Genomic DNA, 24,893 nt, shown 5'->3' with positions numbered 1-24,893 from the left:
AGAGAGAGGGAGGGAGAGAGAGAGGGAGAGAGAGAGAGAGAGAAGAAGAGAGAGAGAGGGAGAGAGAGAGGGGGAGAGAGAGAGGAGAGAGAGGGAGAGAGAGGGAGGGAGAGAGAGAGAGAGAGGGAGAGAGAGGGAGGGAGAGAGAGAGAGAGAGAGAGAGAGAGAGAGAGAGAGAGAGAGAGGGAATGTTCACCTAGTGCGCTGTGTGTTTCTATCGCCTCGCACGTCTTGGTTAATGTTTTTTTTCTTCTTCTGGCTGCTGTGCCTCGGCGAAAGGCTGGCCAGCGGGAGATAATGCCACAACAGATCACTCTGGAGGAGGATGGAGGGAGAGATTAAGTCTGGTGGGTGAGGATGGGGAGGACAGCTCTGCAGTTATCTGTTCCTCTAATGCTTGAGTCGTTCCAAAAAAAAAATGTTTTTTTTATTCAAATAAATTAATAAAAAGTAAAACAAAAAATAAATGTTATTAAGGCATCATATCCCTGTACACCATATTTCAGTGCAGCAGGACACTAAGGATATGAAATGACACCGGCTCCAGTGAAAAACAGGAGATTTGCAGCCTCGGATAATCATTCATTCTCTGGTTTCCAGGGTGTGATTGTGAGAGCACACGCTGCAATTAGCAGAGTGTGGATAAGTCAGGCATATCCCTTACAGGCGATCCACCGCGTCTGTGTGGGGATTTAGTCTGTATGTGTCCCGCGGGAGGGTAACGGGAGATGAGGGTCTTTTATAATGCCTCATGTGACAAAGGGCTACACTGGTGTTTCTAATCCTAGCTGTTCCCACTCCGCTTCTGACAATGGCTGAAGGAGATTTTGTAGGCCTGAGAAATGGGGGATGCGGCAGACTGGATTGGAGAGCTCTGAATTCGGTCTCTCACAGCTGAAAATGTCTCTCTTCACACATAGACATGCACATGTGAAATGGCAGACACACAATCACACAAAAACAAACACATTCAGAATCCAGAATTCAAATATGAAACAAACAATCATTCACTCACACCCAAGGGAACACCGAAAAGTCCGCATTAAAGCTCAAAATGGCATAATTACTTTGTAACACTTTAACACTTGTAACACTGTGCTCCAAGCCACTGACCATAATGTGATGTTAATCTGGCATATTGCTGTTTCATTTTAACAGAGACAAATTCGTTCTTGATGATCATAAATGAATCCACTTTTTCAAATGAAAACCACAAACACGTTTCGATTATTCTTGTTGATGTTCAAGGATAATATATGGCGAGCTGATAATAGTCAGGTGTTTTTTTTAATTGATATGCCAGACAAATATTAAACTGATGTTCCCAGTACAATCGCTAGATGGCAACAGCACTGAGCTGTTAGGGACTGAAGTTATAAAGCTGCGAGGCAAGGTGCACCACTATGCAGTCAGCATCCTTGGCTTCATTACCAGAGCAATCCGGTCAGGACAGTAGATAATTTAGAGCATCAGCACAGACAGAATCGTTTAAACAGCTCCGTCCGCTGAAGAAATCGGATGACTCAGTTGGGTTTGGGATGCTGAGCTCACCTGGACGTCTGGTGATGATGCTCCTGCGAGTCAGCCGACCTGACCATCAGCTTTTATCGTCAAAACCAGGTTCAAATGAACGTTCGTAGGACCTGAAATGAAGACTCATCCTTACCCGAGGTGAACCATGGCATAATTAACTATGATGGGTAGCATATTGGGGGTGTCAAAGTACAGGTATTTGGGAAGTGACGTCATCAGCCCCGGAAGGCGGACGGGGTGCTTGAGAGAGCAAGATGGCAGCGAAATCTGATGGTGAGAGGGTCGCCACCGGTTTCGCCCAGCTACACAACCTGGACGAAGCGGTGGGGGGCTGCGACGACGATGGCTTGGACAGCACCGCTATACACATCTGCTACTGCTGCAACACCTCGTCCTGCTACTGGGGTTGTCGAAGCGCCTGCCTGGGCGCTCTCCTGGGGAAGGGGGACAGAGGCAGGCGGCCGCATCAGCAGGGCGAGCGCCTGTGGCTGGACTGCCTCTGGATCGTTTTGGCAATGCTCGTATTCTTCTGGGATGTGGGGACGGACCTATGGTTAGCCATGGATTACTACTCCAAACGGGACTATCTGTGGTTCGGGTTAACCCTTTTCTTCGTGCTCGTACCTTCGGTTCTGGTCCAAATCCTCAGCTTCAGGTGGTTCGTGCAGGATTATACTGGGGGCGGTTTGGGGGCGGTTGAGGGTCTGAGCAAGAGAGCCACCGCTGGTTTGAGCACGGGCATCTACGGCAGGGATAGATGCTGCCAAATATCTGTGTGGATGTGGCAGATTTTTATACACATCATTCAGATGGGACAAGTGTGGAGGTAAGAAAACATTGTTTTTTTAAGATTCTATAGCCTAGTTTTGCCCACTTAAGTTTTGACATCACCTATATCTCCCTAGCCTCAAATGCATGCAAGCTTGTCTCCCTGTCACCTGGAATACTGACCACTCCACTGAGCGTATGGGTTCAGCTCAGGCTGCCCACAGAGGGATGTGATGGTCATTTATGTACCAAGTTTGCAGTCTCAGTAGACACAGCAGTTTCCTTTCAACCCATAGACATATATAATTACATATATCTATGTTTCAACAGGACAGTCTTGGTGATTGGAATGTTTTGTCACAATGGCAATGAGCTAATTGTCAAGTCTACAAAAGTTTCCAGGACAAGATGAGTGCGATAAGCAGAGGCGATATGAGTTGCACATAGAGCGCATGTTTGTAGTGCGTGGGGCATCGCTCAGTAACTGAGTAGCTCCACCAGCTGTCATGTCTGTGCTCCATGACATCAGCGGTGTGTCTACCTGCCGCGGCAGCGCTGGACAAGTGTGTGTCGAGTCGAGAGCTCGTGCGTGTGAATTCAGTAAACCCGCAGAATTTGCTGCGGTAGGCGACAGTCTCCCTGTTCTCGTGAATATGAGCAATCTTTTTTTTTTGCAGATTCAGTTGCTCAAAAATGCTTGTCCGGTTGATTTTATTTCCTCGCAGAATTCCTGTGTATGAATGTGACAAGCAAGAGCTTACTGTCGGGGAGGGGGGTAAACGCTGGCTATTGCTGTTGGTAGACGATTCGTGTTTATTCCGTGCTGCTATGATTTTATTTTAAACCTAGAGGCGACGGACTCCATATTTAATCGATTATGGGAATCGTCTGATCCAACACTTCTCAAAAGCCACTGGCGACCAAAGTCGATGCATCTGGCAAGCAAGCCAGTGACGTAAGGTTTGATGGTAGGCATGCGTAAAACAGGCGATATTAAACTCATTCAGGATGTTATTTTCATGTGTTGAAGTGAATCGGCTACAGTCAGACGTGTAGGGCTGCAACATCCCATTAGTCGAGGGTTTCTTCCCCTCGCTCATGCGTCATATAAGCTACATTTTCGTATCCTACATGCCAGTAGTCTGAAGAGAAATATTTGCAACTCAAAAACAAATCTGTTTGGATTTATGTAATTGAATTGGTTTGTTACTTAAAGGTAGACTATGATGTCATGATGATAACACATCATCTGTATTCCACCGAGCCCAGGTAAATAAAACAAGAGTTTCTGTCCTTTGATCATATTGTCGACACTCACACGGAGACATATTCTATGCCTTCCTCTTCGTTCTACACACACCTGCTCCTGCGCATAACAGGTTCATCACCAGCAGCCTATCGTTTTCAGGGTCAATCAGTTTATCTGGCGCATCCCCTACGTACCGCTCATTCATAAGCTCCCGCAGTTGTGTTTTCCATTCAAAGACACCCGCAAGCTCTGCCTGAAGTCAGTCTTGGAAGACGGGAGTAGTGAGTAAACTCTTCTGAGCAAACATAAAGGCACCTGATCCTTTCTCCTGTCCAGCAAAGTTGTCTTTCCCTACCAAATCTGGTTTAACCAAGAAACCGCAGTTAGCTTTTACTGTCAGTTTTGTTGAATTATGAAAAACATACTTTGAAGTAGCCTAACTAAAGATTAATCAACTTAATTGAAGGAAAACAAAAATGTAAGGTTTCGGCAAAAATGTTTGTAACTCTACAAGAGATCACTGACCGATGATTTGATTTGATTGATATACATGACATATTTGGGTAGCTGCCAGCTCAAGCAGCTATTATTAAAAAAACAACACTGCCAGATGATCCAACAGTGATATGTACAAACTATCAAATCCCTGACTTGTAAACAACATCATGGATCTGTGACCTTGCACATTGGATTATGAAAGAGGATTTCAAACCACATGCCAGTGCTGTCGGTGATGGCCAACTATATGAGCTCCATCTGATCTAGAAACAATGAGAAGCACTTCAGAAGTCAACAGTCTGGGTGGGGATGTTTGAACGGAACACCATAATATCATAGTCACCCTGCTGTGTCATACACTTGGCATTGGTTGTGTATTGCTGAAATTAAATTGACCCCCTGGTGTTCCTTTCTTCATTTCCCCATTGATCTCAATAAAAAAAACTGCATGTGTGGGTTTGGGCGATGCATTTGACCAGGGCATTCATTTTCACATTAGCGCTGGTATAAGAGAGGGGTAATCTTCGTGCTTCGCTTCAGGACCAGGCTGCAATTAGCTCACAGGGGCGGACATGTGGAGCCTGAACAGATACTGGTGCCCCGTAGCCTTGTAGCCTTGTAGCCTTGTAGCCTTGTAGTGTGCCATTTGACCAGCGCTAACCCAGAAGGGTGGGCGCAGTCTGCAAGTGCTGCCCATTCTTTTCCTCCCTCTCTCTGTCTTTCTTTCACCCATCCCCACACTTATCAACCACCGTTTCCTCTTCCACTTGTGGCCAGTTTATCTCTCTCTCTCTCTCTCTGTGTGTGTCTGTGTTTCTTGCCCTCCATCCTTGCAGTGTCATCAGCCTTTGAACAACACATTATGTTAGAGACACAAGTCCTCCATCTAACCCATGACTCACTCCTGCCTCAGCACGCCCCCCCCCCCCCCCCCCCCCCCCCTCCTCCTGGCACCCCTGGTGAAGAGGTGAGTGGCTCACATAAGAATGCACTCAGCCACAGTGAAGGCACAGTGAGGCAGCATAAAGTGGTCTCATCATGTGCTAGACCATGGTAAAAGATGCCTTTAACCCCTCAGGTTTAAATCAGTCATGAAAAGTGGAAACATCATGGTGTCCAGCTCTCTCCACTGGCCTTTTTATTATAAACCAGCTGAGATTACCGTCTTGATCTCTGAATTACATCATACCCTGTATACATCCAATGGGTTATCTCCCAGAATAACAGTGTGACGTTGTGCCATCACTACAGATGAGTATGTGCTCTGACTGCCAAGACATCGAGCCTGGCTCTTTGACATTGCGGTCATAGTGCATGTTTGGCACCCTGTAGACCCGGGTTCAAGTCCGGGTGGGGTGACTACGTTCTCCCTTCGTTGCAAACAGTGTAAATTAGTTTTAATTGCTCTTTGGTTATATCCATGTCAGCCTATTGAGGCTTTGTTGATGGTGAATTAATGGGGATGTTGTCTTTGTTTTTCTGACCATAGGAAAAGGAAAAACAAGTTCCTCATAAACCTCCAATCTTTCTTATTTACTTGTATGTCTCAGCTTACAGAGCTGGGGTGTGCTAACATCCAAAGGATCAGCAAAAGACTCCTGACACAGTGATGTATTTCGTAGCGGTGTAGCGGTGTAGCAGTCTCTGTTGTTACTGGGATCAGCTAAAGACTCCTGACACAGTGATGTATTTCGTAGCGGTGTAGCGGTCTCTGTTGTTACTGGCGGCTAATGTGTGCTTGACCAGCGGAGCATCGCTAACCGCGCAGGGCTAGTCACGCATGGCTGCTCCCACACTGCAGGAGCTGTCAGATGGGGCCTGTGATTCAGAATGTAAACGAGTGACACATCAGGGCTCGGGCAAGGGCGCGTGATTGGAGGGGAACAGATTTGCAAGGGGTCAGAGGTCAGGGCTGAGGCCAGCGCAGTGGAGCTACAGGGCACTGGGTCACAGGGTCAAAGTAAGGGCCGGCCTAGCTCATAGTAGCCATAAACTACAGGATAGCCAAGCATCCTGGGTAGGTTTTTAGGTCATGCCAGTCAAGTCATAGTCACTTGAACAACTCTGTGTTGTACAGTCAAAGCAAGTGTATTTACTCGGATGAAAGCACTTCCAAAAGATAAACCACCATTTAGCCACCAAACTCACATGTGTCTGGCTTGGTTTCAGTGAGCCTAAACATTGTCCTGAGAGTTCCGCTGCACCTTCAGTCTGATGGGTGCTGTGGGATTTTAATGGTCTCAGAGGCCCAGGCTAGATGAGAGGGCTGAACTGTGTGGACCGACTGTGTTAGTGAGCTGGGTGTTGCAGGGCTCTTTTGGGTGTGATGATGTCTGTCTGGGAACTGGTCTACTGCCCTCCGTGCTCCACCGTCGGGAGGTGAAGAGGCAATTAGGTGCCCACTGCTCTGGCGCTTCTCTGCCCCCAGTGGCACAGAGGTGAGTGCCAGTTTGGCAGGAGAAGTGTGGACCAGGAGCCAGCCAGAACAGAAAGCTCCCTGCCAGGCCTTTCTTCAGCTCCCCTCGTAGCACATATGCTGCCCTCTTGGCCCTGTGTGGCGGCGATTAGGCTGGCTTGTGCTCTGAGGAAGAGACAAGGAGTCTTTGGGGTGAGACAAACCTGTCCTGTGCTGATACTGTACCTCTGCACTCTGCTGAGAAAGTGGGAGATGGAATTGAGAAGTAGAACTGTTTCGCATTGTTTTCGAGGGCAGAGGTGATGCTGTTGTCGTCTTTGGGCGGGGAGCTGTTGAGCTACAGTATTCACTGGAAATTCATGACCAGAGATTCATCAGACAATTTTGGCTGATGGTAAAACGTGTCACCTGTTTTCAGTAAAAGACATTTTTGCCCTTTAGGAATGCAACCACTGGTCTAGTGTGTTCTTTTCAGGCTGAGCATGCAAAGTGTACTACAACATCTCCTGAATCATCCTTGACATGACAAAATTCAAAATGAACTGCAATATGCGAGAAGTGTTCCACTGTTCAGCAGTGAGCCTGTCTCTGTATGTTCAACACCCTTTCAGATTAACCTGAAAATGTTTCCACATCCTATCCTGCCAATACCCGCACGTTGGACTCGCCTAAGTGACAACGACCGATCGTGAAGATATGATTCTCTCAGATAATGTGTGCCAGTGCCAGAGCCCAGATGGAGTGGGAGTAGTGAGTAGTTGAGTAGTGAGTGGTGTGTTTTGAGTCTCTCCCCCTCGTTCTCTTACTCACCCACTGACTCACTGTATCTCACAGAATCACTCTGCTCACACCTCTCTTACCTCAGTGGTGTCTCAGCACAGCTTTGAGTCACACTCACTCCCACGCGTGAGACCTGAGGTGCTCCTGGCAGTCAGAAGAATGCGATTCACACACACAAACTCTGTCTCTCTCTCTTTGCTCTCCTCCTGTGTGGCTCACACGTGCATACTCCTGAAGAATTGTGAAATTGATAAAATGTTAAAATTGTGAACTCTCTATCTCTTTTGCTCACATACACATACATTGCTTGAGTACTTGGTTTTACACCAATTTTACACTAATGTTTAAAAACTGCTGCATTGCAGAGGCCTATTCAGACATACAGTATATCCATTCTTGCAAACATTTGAAATTCCAAATGAATGAAACTGAATGAGTTTTTCTTCGTTTCTCACACAGGCATTGCCATAAGCATAGAGTATGGCTCATGAATTGAGTGTGTGTGTGTGTGTTGTTCCGTATGATGGGTTTCACTTTCCAGGGTGAGGTAAGGTATGCTAGTCTCTGTGTGACCGAATCAGCCCTGGAAAGAGCTTGGCAGCCTCTGCATATCACATTAAGAGCTTTGTGAGTGTAGAGGCTCCAGCGTTTAATCCGGCTGTTTAAATCACGTCCCCTTTCAGATTGCTGAGAAGTGTAACCCCTAATCCAGGTTTAGCCGTGAGTTCGTCCTCTCTTTTTTCCAAAGTCAAAGGAAGATTTTGGATGTTGTCCATCAAGATTGTTGCGTAATTTTCTTTCAGTCACAAGGGAAGGATGGCACATGGACCTTGTGTGTTTTAGTTCGAGTAGTAATGGAAGAGTCCATCTCTCTCCCTCAAGCTCTCTCCCTCTTTTTCAGTCCCATCTTTCACTGTATCTTTCTATTGCACTTGCTTCCTCCCTCCCTCTCTCTCCCTCTTTCTTCTTCTCCCACTCTCCCTCTCTCTTTTTCCATATCTTACTCTCTGAAGGCTTAACTGCTCAGCCAAAGGTTATGCAACACACACACACTCACACACACACACACACACACACACACACACACACACACACACACACACACACACACACACACACACACACACACACACACACACGCAGAGAGATTTACACACTCAGTGGCAAATGCTGGTTTGATCCCAGAGCCTCTGGTACAGTATCTCCAGCTAACTGACCTACTTGTGAGGCGTGTCGAGCTGGGAACCACTGCTCTGCGATGGGGCTTTAGTGAAGGACCCTCCAACCATGGACTTCACTCTTCTGTCATGGCTGCCAATTCATTCCCACAGTGTTTTTCATTCACTGGGGTAGTATATATTGTTCTCCACATCCTACTACATTTTCCTCTTATTTAGAGGGTTAGAAATGTGCGTGCGTGCGTGCGTGCGTGTGTGTCTGTAGTACTTCAATGAGTTCCTCCTGAGCACCACATTTACCTCTTATTTTGTGTGTGTGTATTTTGTAAATCTCAGATTCAAGTGGAATACATTTCTAACCCTCCAGATTCCAGATCTGTTGTATGTTTCCCTTTTTACGTCCTTGTTCTTCATCTTTCTTTTGCACCAAGTGGTTTGGGGTGACAAACAGCTGGCTTGTTCTTCTATCAGTCAAGAGTGAAAAGCTACATTTAGCATCTTTAGCATCCTCCTCTGCAGATGGACCACAGTGCTGTGACACACTGACCTGAATTACCTGTTCTGTCTGTGCATGAGCGCACACACACACACACACACACACACACACACATCACACACACTCACACACACAGAATAGAGTGATAAATATGTATTTTGCCCAAACACATTGACCACCCACTGCCACCACCATCATTCCACAAAAAGCAGACCTACACACAAATATAAAGATACACATGTTTGTGCACACATTCGCTGGCCACACACACACACACACACACACACACACACACACACACGCACACGTGCTCAGTGTTGTCCTTTCACGTCCTCCACTCAGCCACAGCCTGAGTGGCCCTCCAGTTCAAAGGCATTCAGCTGCCGTTAACGTCCCACAATACAGACCTCTATCTTTTTATGTCTCTATTATTTTTCTCTCCCTTCTCTCTCTCTCTCTTCTCTCTCTCCCTTCTCTCTCTCTCTCCCTTCTCTCTCTCTCGCTCTCTCTTTCTCTCTCTGCCTCTCATGTGCCTGCACTGCCTCCCACTCTCCCATATGTGTGTATACCCGCACAGCTTTTGTGTGGAAACACTGCGGCTCTTACTCAAACCCCTGGCTGACAGTGGCTGTATGAGTGCCAGGTAGAGAGAGAGAGAGAGAAAGAGAGAGAGAAAGAGGGAGAGAAAGAGAGAGAGAAAGAGAGAGATGGCAGGAACGTAGTGGCTCACACTCAGTGCTGAATCACTGAGCCGCCTGGAGGCTGAGCGCTCATCGCAGTCCTCTGGTTACTCACACAGGCAGGCAGGCAGGCAGGCAGGCAGGCAGACCTGCTGCTAATCTAACAGTTCGGTGAATATGTACGATGACTCCTTTGTTTGAGCTTTTGACCGGGTACGTGAGTTCTCAAAATGTTACTTCTTCAAAGGTGGGCACCATTAGTGTCACAGTGTCACGGAAATACATAGCTCTGAAGGGTTATCGTCGTGTTGGATATGCATTGGGAACAAGCAACTCACTTTAGTGTATTATATATAACCATTTGAAGTACTGGTCATATGGGTTGGCTGCTTGCAAGAAGGCTTCATCGAGTTTGCCTCAGCTCTCTGTTGACGCAGGGCCTTCCTGTCTTTGAGTTTGCCTCAGCTCCTGTTTCTGCTCCTGTCCTTCTTACTAGCATGGGGAGTCTACTGTTCACTGCCCTGCTGGTACAGGCCAGTGCTCTTTGGCTCATAAAGCCACATGTCACTAGCTTCTGTTTTAAAATGCCTCGGGCACATACTGGCTCAGAATAACCAATTCTTCAGTCCATAGCGAGATAGAGAGAGAGAGAGAGAGAGAGAGAGAGAGACGGATAGTGTGTGTGTTTATGTGTGTGTGCATATGAGGGAAAGAGAGAGACAGAGAAAGAGTAGGAGGGAGTGCTGCCTATCCTAAAGGAGTCTTTCTTTCATCAGCCAATGCTGTTATGACTCACAGGCCTATGCAAAGTGTGTGTGGTAGAGATGCACAGATCCACTTTTTTCATTGCCGATCCAATTCCATAACCTGAATTGCTGATACCAGTACCGATACTAGAGCTGGAACATTTTTTCTGGAATGTTATTATTATTATCATCATTATTGTTGTTGTTGGTATTGTTAAATGAGGCTGTAGTAAACCACACAGTTAAAAAAGCAAAAATATACAAAAATAAATTACATTTAAATGTATTCCAAAGCAATTTAAAGCAATTAATTTTGAATCAGAATATGTTTATCATCTCTGTACTTATTTCACTGAAATTCTGCTCACACATATAACTAGGGGTGTAACAATTCACCAATTCAAAAATGTAGTTGCTATTTTAAGTGGAGTGAATGGGGAAAAATAAAAGCCCCAGAACCTTAACTCCTGAACAATCATTTGCTCATTAATGCATTGTTAGTTTAGTTCACATAGGACAGGACAGCAATGTGGTTTGCAATATCACCCAGGTCATACAGACATAGTAACTGCTACTAGAACAAAGTAATCTATCAATAATCTCCTGCATAGAATCAGTGGCGTTTGGCTGTTCATTTATTGGTGCATACCTATATGCACCAATAAACTATTGACAAACCATAGCCATTTGTTTTTTTTTGCATTTTGTGTCTTTTCAATTATTTAAATTATTTTAGCCAAAACATCTCCTTTAACAGACTGATGCAAACAACAGTTAATTCTGCGCCCTAACAGATTCACTGTTATCTTCACGACACCTCCAGTCTGTGTCGTTCCTTATTCTTTTTGAGAGACCTGTAGCACCGTGCTCATATTACGAGACTACTATGTTGGTCACAATACCAACAAAAACACGCATTTGTCAGTAAACTCTAACAGATACCCAATCCATTTAACAATGTCAATATTGTCGCCAATACTGATCGATCGATCGGATTGTGCATCGCTAGTTTGTAGTTCTTCTTGTCTTACAAACATGGCCGAGACTACAGAGAAACACAGGACTCTGGAAACCAAATCATGTTTTTGCCTCAGCAGTTTTTAAAGTCTGCTGGGTGGGAGCCTCGTTCTGCAAGCTCTATTTCTCAGGCTTTTTTGCCTCATTTCATTTAATTTGGACACGGTGAGGCTTTTATGCCTATTGAAGAATAGAGAACATTGTTGTGCCCACATTGAGTGACTTAGCCATCCAGTAGAGTGGGATGACGTCCAGGGTCTGTGCTCCCCTCCTTCCACCAGAGCCTTTGCGCCCAGATACTTCCCGTCGTCTCTGCAGAGCTTATGGAGGGGATCAGGCGACAGGCTTCTGGAGCCAGTGGAGAATGGCTACCCAACAGAGGGTGTCTGGAAACAATGTGATTGCAGCTACTCATGTGGAACTCATTCAAGTACTATTTTGTCTTTGGACCGATTGTGTTATCACATATACACACACACACACACACACATACACACACACACGCATATACACACATACACACACACATACACACGCACACACACATATACATATACACACACACACACACACACACATATACATATACACACACACACACACACACACACACACACACATACATATACACACATACATATACACACATACTTATACACACACACATACACACACATACATACACACACATACATATACACACACACATATACACACACACACACACACACACACATATACACACACACACATACAGCCGCGGAAAAAATTAAGAGACCACTTCAAAATTATCAGTTTCTCTGGTTTTACTATTTATTGGTATGTGTTAAAGTAAAATGTACATTTTTGTTTTATTCTATAACCTACTGGCAACATTCCTACCAAATTTCAAATAAAAATATTGTCATTTAGATCATTTATTTGCAGAAAAATGACAATTGGTCAAAATAGCAAAAAAGATGCAGTGTCTTCAGATCTCGAATAATGCAAAGAAAACAAGCTCATATTCATTTTTAAACTACAAAATACTAATGCTTACACTTAGGAAGAGTTCAGAAATCAATATTTGGTGGAAAAACCTTGATTTGAAATCACAACTTTCATGTGTCTTGGCATGCTCTCCACCAGTCTTTCACATTGCCGTTGGGTGACTTTATGCTACTCCTGGCGCAAGAATTCAAGCAGCTCGGCTTCTTTTCATGGCTTGTGACCATCCATCTTCCTCTTGATCACATTTCAGAGGTTTTTGATGGGATTCAGGTCTCGAAATTGGGCTGGCCATGACAGGGTCCTGATCTGGTGGTACTCCATCCACACCTTTACTGGCCTGGCTGTGTGGCATGGAGCATTGCCCTGCTGGAAAAAACATTTCTCAGAGTTGGGGAACATTGTCAGAGCTAAAGGAAGCAAGTTTTTCTTCCGGGACAACGTTGTACTTTGCCTGGCTGAGGTTTGTAAAAGACCATAAGGATTGAAAAAAGCGGACTGGAGGGTCTTCTAGTTCGTCTTCTCTGATGAGTCCAATTTTCAGCTTTGCCCAACACATGGTCGTCTGATGGTTAGACGGAGACCTGGAGAGGCCTACAAGCCAGAGAGTCTTGCACCTACTGTGAAATCGGACTCATCAGAGAAGACGAACTTAGAAGAACCTCCAGTCCGCTTTTTCAATCCTTATGGTCTTTTACAAACCTCAGCCAGGCAAAGTACAACGTTGTCCCGGAAGAAAAACTTGCTTCCTTTTGCTCTGACAAGGTTCCCCAACTCTGAGAAGTGTTTTTTCCAGCAGGGCAATGCTCCATGCCACACAGCCAGGCCAGTAAAGGTGTGGATGGAGTACCACCAGATCAGGACCCTGTCATGGCCAGCCCAATTTCGAGACCTGAATCCCATCAAAAACCTCTGAAATGTGATCAAGAGGAAGATGGATGGTCACAAGCCATGAAAAGAAGCCGAGCTGCTTGAATTCTTGCGCCAGGAGTAGCATAAAGTCACCCAACGGCAATGTGAAAGACTGGTGGAGAGCATGCCAAGACACATGAAAGTTGTGATTTCAAATCAAGGTTTTTCCACCAAATATTGATTTCTGAACTCTTCCTAAGTGTAAGCATTAGTATTGTGTAGTTTAAAAATGAATATGAGCTTGTTTTCTTTGCATTATTCGAGATCTGAAGACACTGCATCTTTTTTGCTATTTTGACCAATTGTCATTTTTCTGCAAATAAATGATCTAAATGACAATATTTTTATTTGAAATTTGGTAGGAATGTTGCCAGTAGGTTATAGAATAAAACAAAAATGTACATTTTACTTTAACACATACCAATAAATAGTAAAACCAGAGAAACTGATAATTTTGAAGTGGTCTCTTAATTTTTTCCGCGGCTGTATATACACACACACACATATACACACACACACATATATACACACACACACATATACACACACACACACACACACACATATACACACACACACAGAGGACCGTGAAATGCCTGCCTCTGTTTGGCTCTGACATATGGCACCGTTGGCCCAGTTCTCCACATTGACCCTCTGCTGGTCAGGGTTATAGCCGCGAGGTGGGATGCTCTTTCCCTGCCTTTTGTCTGAGAGCTGCTAGCGCTGGCTCTGGATATGGATACCTCCACAGCTGTGGTGATGGTCTGGTGTTTCTATAGTAACCAGATGTTCCATCTGGGATGCAGCTCATACTGCCCCTCCCCCCCACGGCACCATGAGAGCAGTGAGGAGTGAGTGTGGGTCCTTACTGGCAGACCATGGCTTCATATGCGAGTACATGCCTGAAACCCTACACTTCCAACAGATGCAAGACATTAAACTGCAGGGGATAGGTAGCAGTTAAGCTTGCATGAAAACAAATGCATAATATACATATACTGAACATGTACATCTACATAAATCTAAAATACAATTTGATCAGTGCCTTTTACAGTATGCCTCATCCCAGGGAAGCTTCATAGGAACTGTAACCTAAACATAAAATCAAGGGTTTTCATGCCATTTTAAAATACCCATCACATCAGTGTTAATTGAAGAGGTTGTGCCTACAACAGCATCGTTCCACACATGTTGACAGCACCATTCTTTAGTTATTTCAGAGTAATTAGAATGATTTAGTCTGTTTGATGTGTTAAATTCAAAACAATTTGATGTTTTCTTATAAGTAGTGCTTCTGACAAGCTCCCTTTTCATGTGGTTGCAAAATGAGCATTGAATGGCTTGAAGGAGCGGTGTAAATGGTGTCATTAGCAGGTAGTCAGATGGGAGAGAAGCTGCTTATATGTGCCTCTCGATCGTAAACCTGGGAGCGTGAGGTGTGTGAGCCAGCAGCACACGCTAACTGCTGATTACAGTCCTCTATTTCTGCTGGCACAGGTGTGACATGTGTGGTGTGTGTGTGTGTGTGTGTGTGTGTGTGTGTGTATGTGTGTGTGTGTGTGAGTGTATGTGGTCGCTCAATTGTACATCTGTGATTTTACATATTCGTGGTTGTTATATGCATGTGTTTTTTATGGTGTGTGTGTGTGTGTGTGTGTGTGTGTGTGTGTGTGTGTGTGTGTGTGTGTGTGTGTGTGTGTGTGTGTGTGTGTGTGTGTGTGTGTGTGTGTGTGTGTGTGTGTGTGTGTGTGTGTGTGTGTGTGTTTGTTTGGCATTGATATTCATGGCTCTGTGTGCGTCATAGAGGTGTGCGTGAGGTTGTTGTACGAGCCATGGCGGAGGTGGCGGACTCCCATCATGCCCTCTGCTTTCCAACTGGCTGTAGAGAGAGAGGTGAGCAACACCAGGCCCCCCACTGCCAAGCCCCTCCTCTTAGAGGTCTTAGCTGCCTCTACTATTGCACTCAGATTCTCCCTATTTCTCTCTCTCTCTCTCTCTCTCTCTCTCTCGCTCTCTCTCTCTCTCTTTCTCTCTCTCTCTCTCTCTGTCTCTCTTTCTCTCTCTCTGTATTTCCCCCTTTCTCTCTCTTCAGTAGCAGTTGTCACATCAGAGCTTCTTTAGTCTCACTCCACTCCTCCCTGTCTTCTGTGGCTCTCTCAGCGTAGCCTGTGAACGCTCACTTCAGAGAAAGGCTCTTGCTGCTTGCATTGCCTCATGTTTAACTCTGGTGTTTCTGCCACAGGCTGTTAGGTCCCGGTGTACGAGTGCTGTGGGAGCTAGAACCCTACATGCTGACCTCACACAACCCAAAGACACTCAGACAATTTTAAGGACATTGTGCAGTACTCTTTTCTTGACACTGGGCACAAATTCCTGTACTGTTGTTTACAATACCTCAGATATTGTATTGATTCTATAGTAACCGTGGCTTTATGTATACAGAATATTATTTCCCCTATAGAGGTGTTTCTTTTTTGTGATGGTCATTGGTCACTGTAGTGGCTAAAAGTTCCCTTCTTTCTATCAGTCGATAGTTCTTAACATTTTCTTTGATTAACCACTCTCAGACGGAAAGAAACGAGTATACGCGTGTAATGTGTTTCAACAACGGTAGAAAAACTGTGTTCGCTCAGTCTTTTACTGAATTCTGACCAGTGCAACAAATGGACAGTTGATACATTAATGCGCGAGTTCGCTACGTCACAGCTCACCTCTGGTTATTCCAACCAATGCAATGCATGAGCACTAAAACATATTTTAAACTAAAATGCGAACTATAAATACAAATATGCTATCACTAAAATGAACAATCACTAAATATGAATCTAAATGATATAATGTCTAAATCTGAACAACAATATGAAAATGGCACTAACAGTCACTATTGTTCAAACCCTGTAGGGATGAATAAAAGTATCGATGAAAGCCAAAGCAAGAAGTACACCCCAGAGAATAGCAAAAACATGGTTATCTAAATTTGAAAGTTTCAATTGTTAAATGTATACTTGCATAAATACTTGCATTAGTGCACAAACAACACACAAGAGTGTTGCACCGACAGTTGTAGTTGAGTGTTTGGTGTCTGTGTGCAGGGAGTCGGATTGCACTTGATTTGGCTGCACAGGTTGTTTGCTGTCTCTGTTAGTTATACTAATGAGCTGCTGAGGAACACGCGCAGAAGAAAGTCTTAGATGGCGTGTAAGGTAGACGTGTGAGCAAGCGAGAGTGTCTGATCTCAATGTGTTCTGATGTATTTTTAATGCCAGCTCCTCTATAATTTCTCTCTAGAGATGTGTTTGTGTGTGTGTGTGTGTGTGTGTGTGTGTGTGTGTGTGTGTGTGTCTCATACACACATACACACACACACACACACACACACCATGCCTGACATCAGCTGTCTTCATTTATGTCTGCTTGAGTAAAACTAAATCTGTGTGCCCTGCATGAGCGAATAGTTTACGTGCACTTTAGCCTCCCTACCACATGGTTACCAGGTCTCTGGGGTCAGTTTTGGCGTGTTAAGCACATCTGTTATAAGTATACAGCCATACATATTTATAAATGTACCTACAACTTTTATCTTAATTCTAGTGCAGATTTTCAATAAACAAACACATCAGGTTTAATAAAAAAAATAGATGTCCAAAGGATTGGCATATAACACGTTTAAGTATTTACATTCAGCTCGAGGCAACACATCACGCAAGCAGATTGTGAAGCTAACCGCCTTTAGACTCTGATTTGATTCCACAGCTAAAGCTTCTTTTAGATGACAGCAACTTCTATCATGTAGGGATGCATGAGAACGCCTCCATTAGCTGCAGAGTTGGAGAGGATGGGCTGAGACTGTGTATTCTCTACGGGAGCTTATATATGATGACGTGTGTGTGTGCATGTGTGTGTCTGTCTCTCTCTGTGTGTGTGTGTGTGTGTGTGTGTGTGTGTGTGTGTGTGTATTTTGTACAAGAGGTTGACTGAGAGCTTTTGTGTGAGTGTGAAAGCCTGTGTGTATATAACAGTACTGTTGTGCATGAGAATGTGTATTTTGGGGTACGTGTGTGTGAAAAAGGTCATGTTGGAGCATGAGGGAGTATGTCATGTGTGTATAGTGTGTAGGCTGTGTGTGTGTGTGACTGTCATGCGTTTCTTCTCTGGTGGCCTTTCTGGCAGGCGTGTGAGCGCTCACGTGGAAGCCTCCCCTCCCCAGCACATCTTTGGCCACATAATTGACATTTTCACAGAACACTGAACAGCTATTGGAGTCCATACATATCCACACTAACACATACTCCCTCCCTCTCTCTCCCCCTTACTCTCATGTCTTCACACATATGCACACAAATCTGCTTTCTCCTCCTCTTACCCTCCATCTACACACACGCACACGCACACGCACACGCACACGCACACGCACACGCACACACACATATTCCCTTGCTTCCTTACCCCCATTTATGCACACACACATGCATTCACACACACACACACACACACACACACACACACACACACACACACACACACACACACACACACACACACACACACACACACACACACACACACACACACACACACACACACACACACACACACACACACACACACACACACACACACACACACACACACACTCACACACACACACTCATTTTATTCATGGTTAGTGTTTCGGCCTTCCTTTCTATGTCTATTTTTACCTTGTGCTGAGCTTGTGCTGGATGACATAGCGCAGGAAAAGGAGAAATGGTCTCCCTCCTTCAGTATGACTGCTGCGGCCAGCCCCTAACACGTGTGTGTGTGTGTGTGTGTGTGTGTGTGTGTGTGTGTTTGTGTGTGTGTGTGTGTATGTGTGTGTGTGTGTGTGTGTGTGTGTGTGTGTGTGTGTGTGTGTGTGTGTGTGTGTGTGTGTGTGTGTGTGTGTGTGTGTGTGTGTGTGTGTGTGTGTGTGTGTGTGTGTGTGAAATGCTCTCCCTCCTTCAGTATGACTGCTGCGACCAGCCCCTTACACATACTTAATTTGATTCACACGTGATTTGCATGTGTGTTTGTTCAGCTTAAGGCTTTTTGAGTGTGTCTTGGCATATGTTAGGGTATAGAAGGTATTTTTTGTATAAGTACAAAACCTATACAATTTAAAATGTTAATCCTGTGATATGCGTTCTTTTCTCTTTGAAAGAGTATTGCTTTATAGCCCTGTTTAATATATTCACCCATTTTCTGCTGGGTTCAGCTGTATTTCATCTTGGTCAATTTTGGAAATAAATTGAAAATCCATCCATTAATTGTGTGAAATAGTGGTCATTTAACTCAGTTTGAAATGCTATTGACTCTTGGCCTGCTTGTGGTCAATATGCTTAAGAGCCATCCATTTTACGCCACAAGAATGCGTGGCTTTGATCTTTGCTGTTGCTGTGTTCTTTTTTGTTAATGCCTGTGATCTTCCCGGAGTCCCAGTTTAAAACGACCTTCACATTTTCTGGAACGTTGTGAGTGGCCGCCCTGTTTCATATGGGTAGTGGTCCTGTGACTTGCTCAGCTTAGCCGAACCTTTGTGAAACACTCAAGAATTAAATAACAACAACAACAACAACTATTATTATTATTATTATTTGTATTATTTGCCTCAGTATTATTATCATTTAGCCTCTTCCCAGAGGTCATTGTTTACCTCATCATTCATTTTTTTGTTCGTTCCTTCTCCCTCACTCCATTGTCACATCATCCCTGTTACTTTATATTTGTTCTGCATTAGCTGCCTGATGGCGAAGCACTGCCTAAGCTGAGAGCTGAGTGGCTAACAGCCTGGAGCAAGCAGCTTGTAAGTGCAACCCCCCACCACCACCTCCCTCCTCCCTCCCTTCCATTGTATGTTTTTTTTTTTCATTCTCCAAACCTTTAGTTCACTTCCCAATCTCTATTACTTATATTCTTTCTTTCTCCTTACAACCACTGGCTACATCTGTCTTCCTGGCTCACCAGCTCTGAATCCTTCCTGATTCCTCACCACAGTAGCACTCAACACTGAGAAACCTGAGCTTTCCACCTCATTGGAAGGCCATCAGCATGTCAGTGGCTCCAGGAAGATGAATTTACTTGATCTCGATCGATGAGCAATAACATGCGTGTGCTTATTGATGAACTTAAGATATTTTTAGATATTTACGCAGTTACGGTTAATCTTCATCCATTCACAGACTCCAGTAGAAGACCATACTGCCAGTTTTCATGGTGTGTTTTTAGCTCTGAAGACATCTTCCCACTTGATGTAAGAGAGGCTAAACCCACTGTGTGTTAAAAGGAGCTCAGATTTCAGCTCATTAGATGTACTCTCCCACATGTGTACATATCATTTCACATCCTCGGATAAGAATATTTTCTTCCTACGCCTGGTGTGTGTTTGTGTGTGTGTGTGTGTGTGTGTGTGTGTGTGTGTGTGATTTCATTCCTCGTCAGCGTGGCAAGGAGATCCTCTTTGATGCCATTTCTCAGGGAAGGCATGGGTAGGGAAACGTGAGCAATCTCCAGAGATCTCTCTCTATATGAGGTGCTGTGCGGTTCCCCATCACCTAGGGTCAGCCTCAAAAGCAGGACTTGCTAATGCTGTGTGACTCTGTCTAGACAGAGCGAGTGGGTAGACACGCTTACACAGCACCTCTCTAGGTTGGGGTTCAGAGGCTTTTCAAAGATGGGGATATTATGCAGACTACGGCTACTCACGTTAGAGACTGTAGCAACTCTATTCTATTTATCTGTAGTAATGCTAGAATATTGTGTCACTTTTCTCACTAGCCAGTCATGTTATAGAATATATATACGTATATACACAGTCAAAATCCAATACAAAATAAAAAAGCTAAAAACAATTGCAATAATAAATCATATGTTTTGAATAATAGTAGCCTGTACGGCTCTGTGTATAGTCATATCTTCACCTACCTGTGTTTCAGAACTTTCAGATATACCATTACACATCACAGGAGATCAACCTAATGTTAAGGTATAGGATGTATGCTTTGAGTAGAAGTGCCTCGACCCGCTGTAGGTGAATCGGTTTCAGCTCCTTTCAAAACCACCTGGCTCTTATACTCAGATGCTGCTCCTCAAGGGCTTATTAAGTAGATTTACATTAAGTCATTAAGCAGACACTTTTGTCCAAAGCAACGTACAAGGGAGAGAACAGTCAAGCTAAGAGCAATAAAAACCTGGTGTAAAAATAATAATTACTTAACATAAGAAATAGAAAAATGACATAAAAAAGAAAAAGAAGTGCAGGAATGTAACTGCTGTAAGTGCAAGTTAAGCACTAGTCAAGGTGCCAGTTAGGAAGGGAGGTGCTCTCTAAAGAGTTGGGTCTTCAAAGCTTCTTGAAGGTAGAGAGGGATGCCCCTGCTCTGGTAGTACTAGGCAGTTTGTACGGCCAAGAAGATTTGGGGGGTTCTAAATAAAAAATTGCAGCCAAACTCTGCAGGAGGCCAGCTGTCCAGGAGCAGGGTCCTGAAGGTGCAGTGAAACTGCCATTCCAGTGAAGCAGAAATAGCTTGAGTTTTTGGCATGAACTCACAGGCTATCAAGTTTGCTTTTAAACAGAGCTAAGAGTTCTACCATACACTCCATACACTATGATAAGAAAAGAAAAAAACATCTTCACATATATATTTCACTTGAAAATATGTCTAACCCACTGTAGAAACATGTATTTATCAATTTACATCTCTTTCCATGTATTTGTTCTACAGACCTAACTGTTGTACTATTAGCCTTATGTACTGGCTAGTTTAACCTTAGTCAGAATATAAAGAAACATAATTGTAAGGTAAGTCTCCATATTTCTTTCCAGACAGATGCTGTAGAACTTAAAAAATGGAAACTGCCAGTTCTGTCCCCTCCACGTCTTATTTCCCCTGGAATCCAGCGTAACTGCTCCAGCATTAGGCCTTCTAGTGACAGGTGTGTGAGAACCCTGCTGACAGAAATAAACTCTCAAAGAGGCTCCGCATCTGTGTGCTTTGTAAGCAAAACAATACAAAGCACTGTAACAGTAGCAGAACCTTCTAATCTACTAGAGGCAGATGCTGCCCAAGACAAAGTGCCCTGCTATAAAAGGAAGGCACAGGCAGAGAATATGAATAAAAACTCAGAAAGTGTACTTTGTACAGTATTAAATGAGAACTGTGTGTTCCCGTTCTTTTTTACCCCTGAGAACGCCGTCAAGCTATCAAGCGTAGGTTTGGTTTAACCCACCGGCTTCGATAAACCTTTAGGATTACTTGAAATCTGTAATGGAAAGCTCATAACATGGAAAGCCATCTGTGTGAGAGTACATATGTATGCAATAAATACATTAATTCTAGGCGTTATGGGGTAAGTATATGTGGGATGTTACACATGCTTGGGTAATGTAGTGAGCTGTGCTGTGTTTTTTGACCAGGTGATATGGATGCATGTTGCTTTTGTTTCACTATTGAGGCCACAATGCAAAAACACCACACTGTGCACTGTGCTTTTGGGTTGAAGTGTATCTGTGTATGAGTAACTGCAATGTGTGTGTAAGATTGATACTTGCTGACGGCCTGGTGAGAGCGGTACACTCTCTCTCACGCATAGACACACTTGTCATCTCTATCTTTCTCTGTGTCTCTCTCGCTCACACCCTCTCTTACTCTCTCTCTCCTGCTGAGGCCCTCCGACCGAGGGCATACGTTCTAGCCAGTGTGAAGAGACTGAACAGTCCTTCTGTCAACCGCCATTTGGGTTTAGTTTATTGTCTATCGACGGAGTTTGCTTGCAATTATGTGGTTGGATGACAGTAGATGGTGTCTGCCTTACAAATGAATTAGAAAAGGAGCTGAAAGTGTAACAACAGCACCACTCATACATCACTCAGCGTATCAGTCGTGTACTTTTAGCTTTTAGCTTCATGTGCAACGGAGGAAAGCTGACTTGAGAGAACTGTAAAGTGGAAAACGCCCTCTTTGAACCCTCGAGAGGTTGGCTATTCACAAAGCTTAGTTACATATGCATGTCTTTGATGTTGGGGCAAGACCCCGTATCTCACACTGCACATGGTTTTATTGTAGAAGAACCATTGTTAACATTCTATTTTCCCCTGAGATGAACTCAGCTTTGGCTGTACATTACATTTTCATTTTTAGCACATTAAAGTTTACATCCCAGGAGCATCCATTTATTTTTTTTACAACTTTCTGTGCAAGCTGAATTCTAGTCTAAATATTGTAGTTGTACTTGAATTGTACTAAAATAATGGTTGTAGTTGAACTAGATCTTCCTCCGTAGATCCTCCTCCCTGTCTAAAATATTGTCTGTTTCTGTTTCCTTGAATCTTTTGACTTTGTACAGAGAGAAACATCATCAGTTCTGTATTTGTAATATTATTCACTACCTATCATCTGTGATTATTTGCCAGGATGGCTGGCATGATTAAAGGGCTTTGTGCATCATCCAAACAGCCTCCTTTGACAGATGACTGGTGAAGCTGATTTTCCTTTTCCAGCCAGAGAGGCTGTGTTCTGTCATTCCCAGCAAAGAGCTCCGCATATGATCCTGACTAAAAACCTGTCTGTACTCTCCTCATGCGCTTATCTGAGGTGCCAGGTAACTCGAGTGACAGGATATGCTCATTAGGCTGAGGCTCATTGTGCAGGGGCTTTTGGGATGACCTTTCAATTAATTCAGCGATTGACAGATTGGCTGATAGCTTATTGATCCCTGATGGAGAGTTACACGAAGGAAAGTCAGTGGTGAGAAGCCAGTCACAGAATAACAGTCTGTTCAATTCAGTTAAATCAATTATACAACGCGGTGCTCAAATCCTTGATTGATGTGTGTGTGTGTGTGTGTGTGTGTGTGTGTGAATTTGTTTGACTTTGACATGTTTGTGTCAGCTGAATGTATACACATATTACATTTACTACAAGTCTATATGAGCCTATATGTTTGTACCCTGAGGAGAGTGTGTGAGTTGGATTGTGTGTGTGCGTGTGTGTGTGTGTGTGTGTGTGTGTGTGTGTGTGTGTGTGTATGTGTTTGTGTAGAGAGAAACGGGACGTTGACAAGGAGAGATGAGCACCCTAGTCAGACGGCTGAGATGGAGCCCCCAGGTCTGGCCGTGGTGTCGCAGGACTCCCAGAGAGTGCTGAGCTTAGCAGAGACAACTTGAGCTGCCAGTCCAGCCATCAATCGCCCACCTCCCCCCTTTGTGGGGCTCTGGCCTGTTTGAAGGTGTTGCACAGAAACATATTTTTGTGGTCCAGAGAGCATTGCATGTACATACACACACACACACACACACACACACACACACACACACACACACACACACACTTACTCCTTTTCTGTGTCTCTCTAACACTTACACACACACACACACACACACTCACACACATCTAATGATTTTTTCATGTTTGGTTCAAGTGACTTTGCCTGGATTTGTGCCTGGGGGAACCTCCAAGCACTTTGGAAGAGAGAGAGAGGGAGAGAGACAGAGAGGGGGAGAGAGACAGAGAGAGATGGAGGGAAGTCGCATGGGAGAGACGCCAAACTGATCTCCACAGAAGGAAGACTGGCAGTGGGGTTTCCCTGTGAATGGAAATTCATTTCTTTCTTGCTTAAAGCGCTCTCTCTCTCTCTCTCTCTCATTCTCTCTCACACACACACACCCACACACACTCTCCTGCACTCTCCCTCAGGATGTCTTACCTTGCCTACTGATACAAATTCTTCAGATGGGGAGATGACTTTCTCTGGTAATATGATTATTGCCATCATAGGATGACTCTGTAATATCCTCTCTGTTTCTGCTGTAGTGAAGCACTGGCAGTAGTATAAGCACAGTAGCTAACTAGTAGCATCATTGACACTCCGTCTGTCCAGTCTGTTATTTATTCTGAATGGGAGTTCTTAAAGATGCATCCAAAGACAGAATTGCCAAGCAGGTCCAGGGCAAACCCAAGGACACGTCACAGAGCTGAGTGGCTAACAGTTTGGAGCAAGCAGCTGCTTGTAAGTGCAACCCCCCAACCCTTTTCTCTCAGTAACCCCCCCTTTCCCTCTCGGTGCTTCTGAGGTGGAGGCTTTCCCCTAGGACTGACCAACATCGTGAGCCCCTCTGCTGCTTAATCAGTGTAATGTGTAGGAGTGAGCAGCATTAACAATTTAAATGAGTAAAAAGACCATATGAACATCCCTTGTGCTGGGCTCCTGGTTAAAGATATTTGCATCTCTGAATCCTCCCTGATTCCTCACCACAGTAGCACTCAACACTGAGAAACCTGAGCCATCATCATGTCAGTGGCTCCAGGAGGATGAATTTACTTGATCTCGATCGATGAGCATTGACATGTGTGTGCTTTTTCATGAACTTAGATATTTTTAGATATTTACGCAGTTACGGTTAACATTCATCCATTCACAGACTCCAGTAGAAGTCCATACGGCCAGTTTTCATGGTGTGTTTTCAGCTCTGTAGACATCCTCCCACTTGATGTGAGCAAGGCTAAACCTTGACTCTGTAAGATCCTCTCTGTTTCTGATGTAGTGAAGCACTGGCAGTAAAAGCACAGTAGCTAACTAGAAGCATCATTGACGAATCCAAGGACACCTCATTGAAAGAG

General features: G+C 44.3%; 1 protein-coding gene across 1 annotated transcript in view; it reads left to right on the top strand.

Annotated features, from left to right (window-relative positions):
• Positions 1-1,787: 1,787 nt before the first annotated feature.
• xkr6a (XK, Kell blood group complex subunit-related family, member 6a) overlaps positions 1,788-24,893 on the top strand; it is a gene marked incomplete at both ends in the record, with an annotated part of 32,634 nt that continues 9,528 nt past the window's right edge. Inside the window, one exon of the mRNA XM_080850015.1 lies at positions 1,788-2,359. Within this exon, the coding sequence (XP_080706141.1) occupies positions 1,788-2,359 (572 nt within the window). The remainder of the gene's footprint in view (positions 2,360-24,893) is intronic.

Source organism: Sprattus sprattus (assembly GCF_963457725.1).
Source record: "Sprattus sprattus genome assembly, chromosome: 13".
Lineage (NCBI taxonomy): Eukaryota > Metazoa > Chordata > Actinopteri > Clupeiformes > Clupeidae > Sprattus > Sprattus sprattus.
The sequence above is the reverse complement of the archived record's forward strand: the minus strand, read 5'-3'. Positions and strand labels throughout refer to the sequence as shown.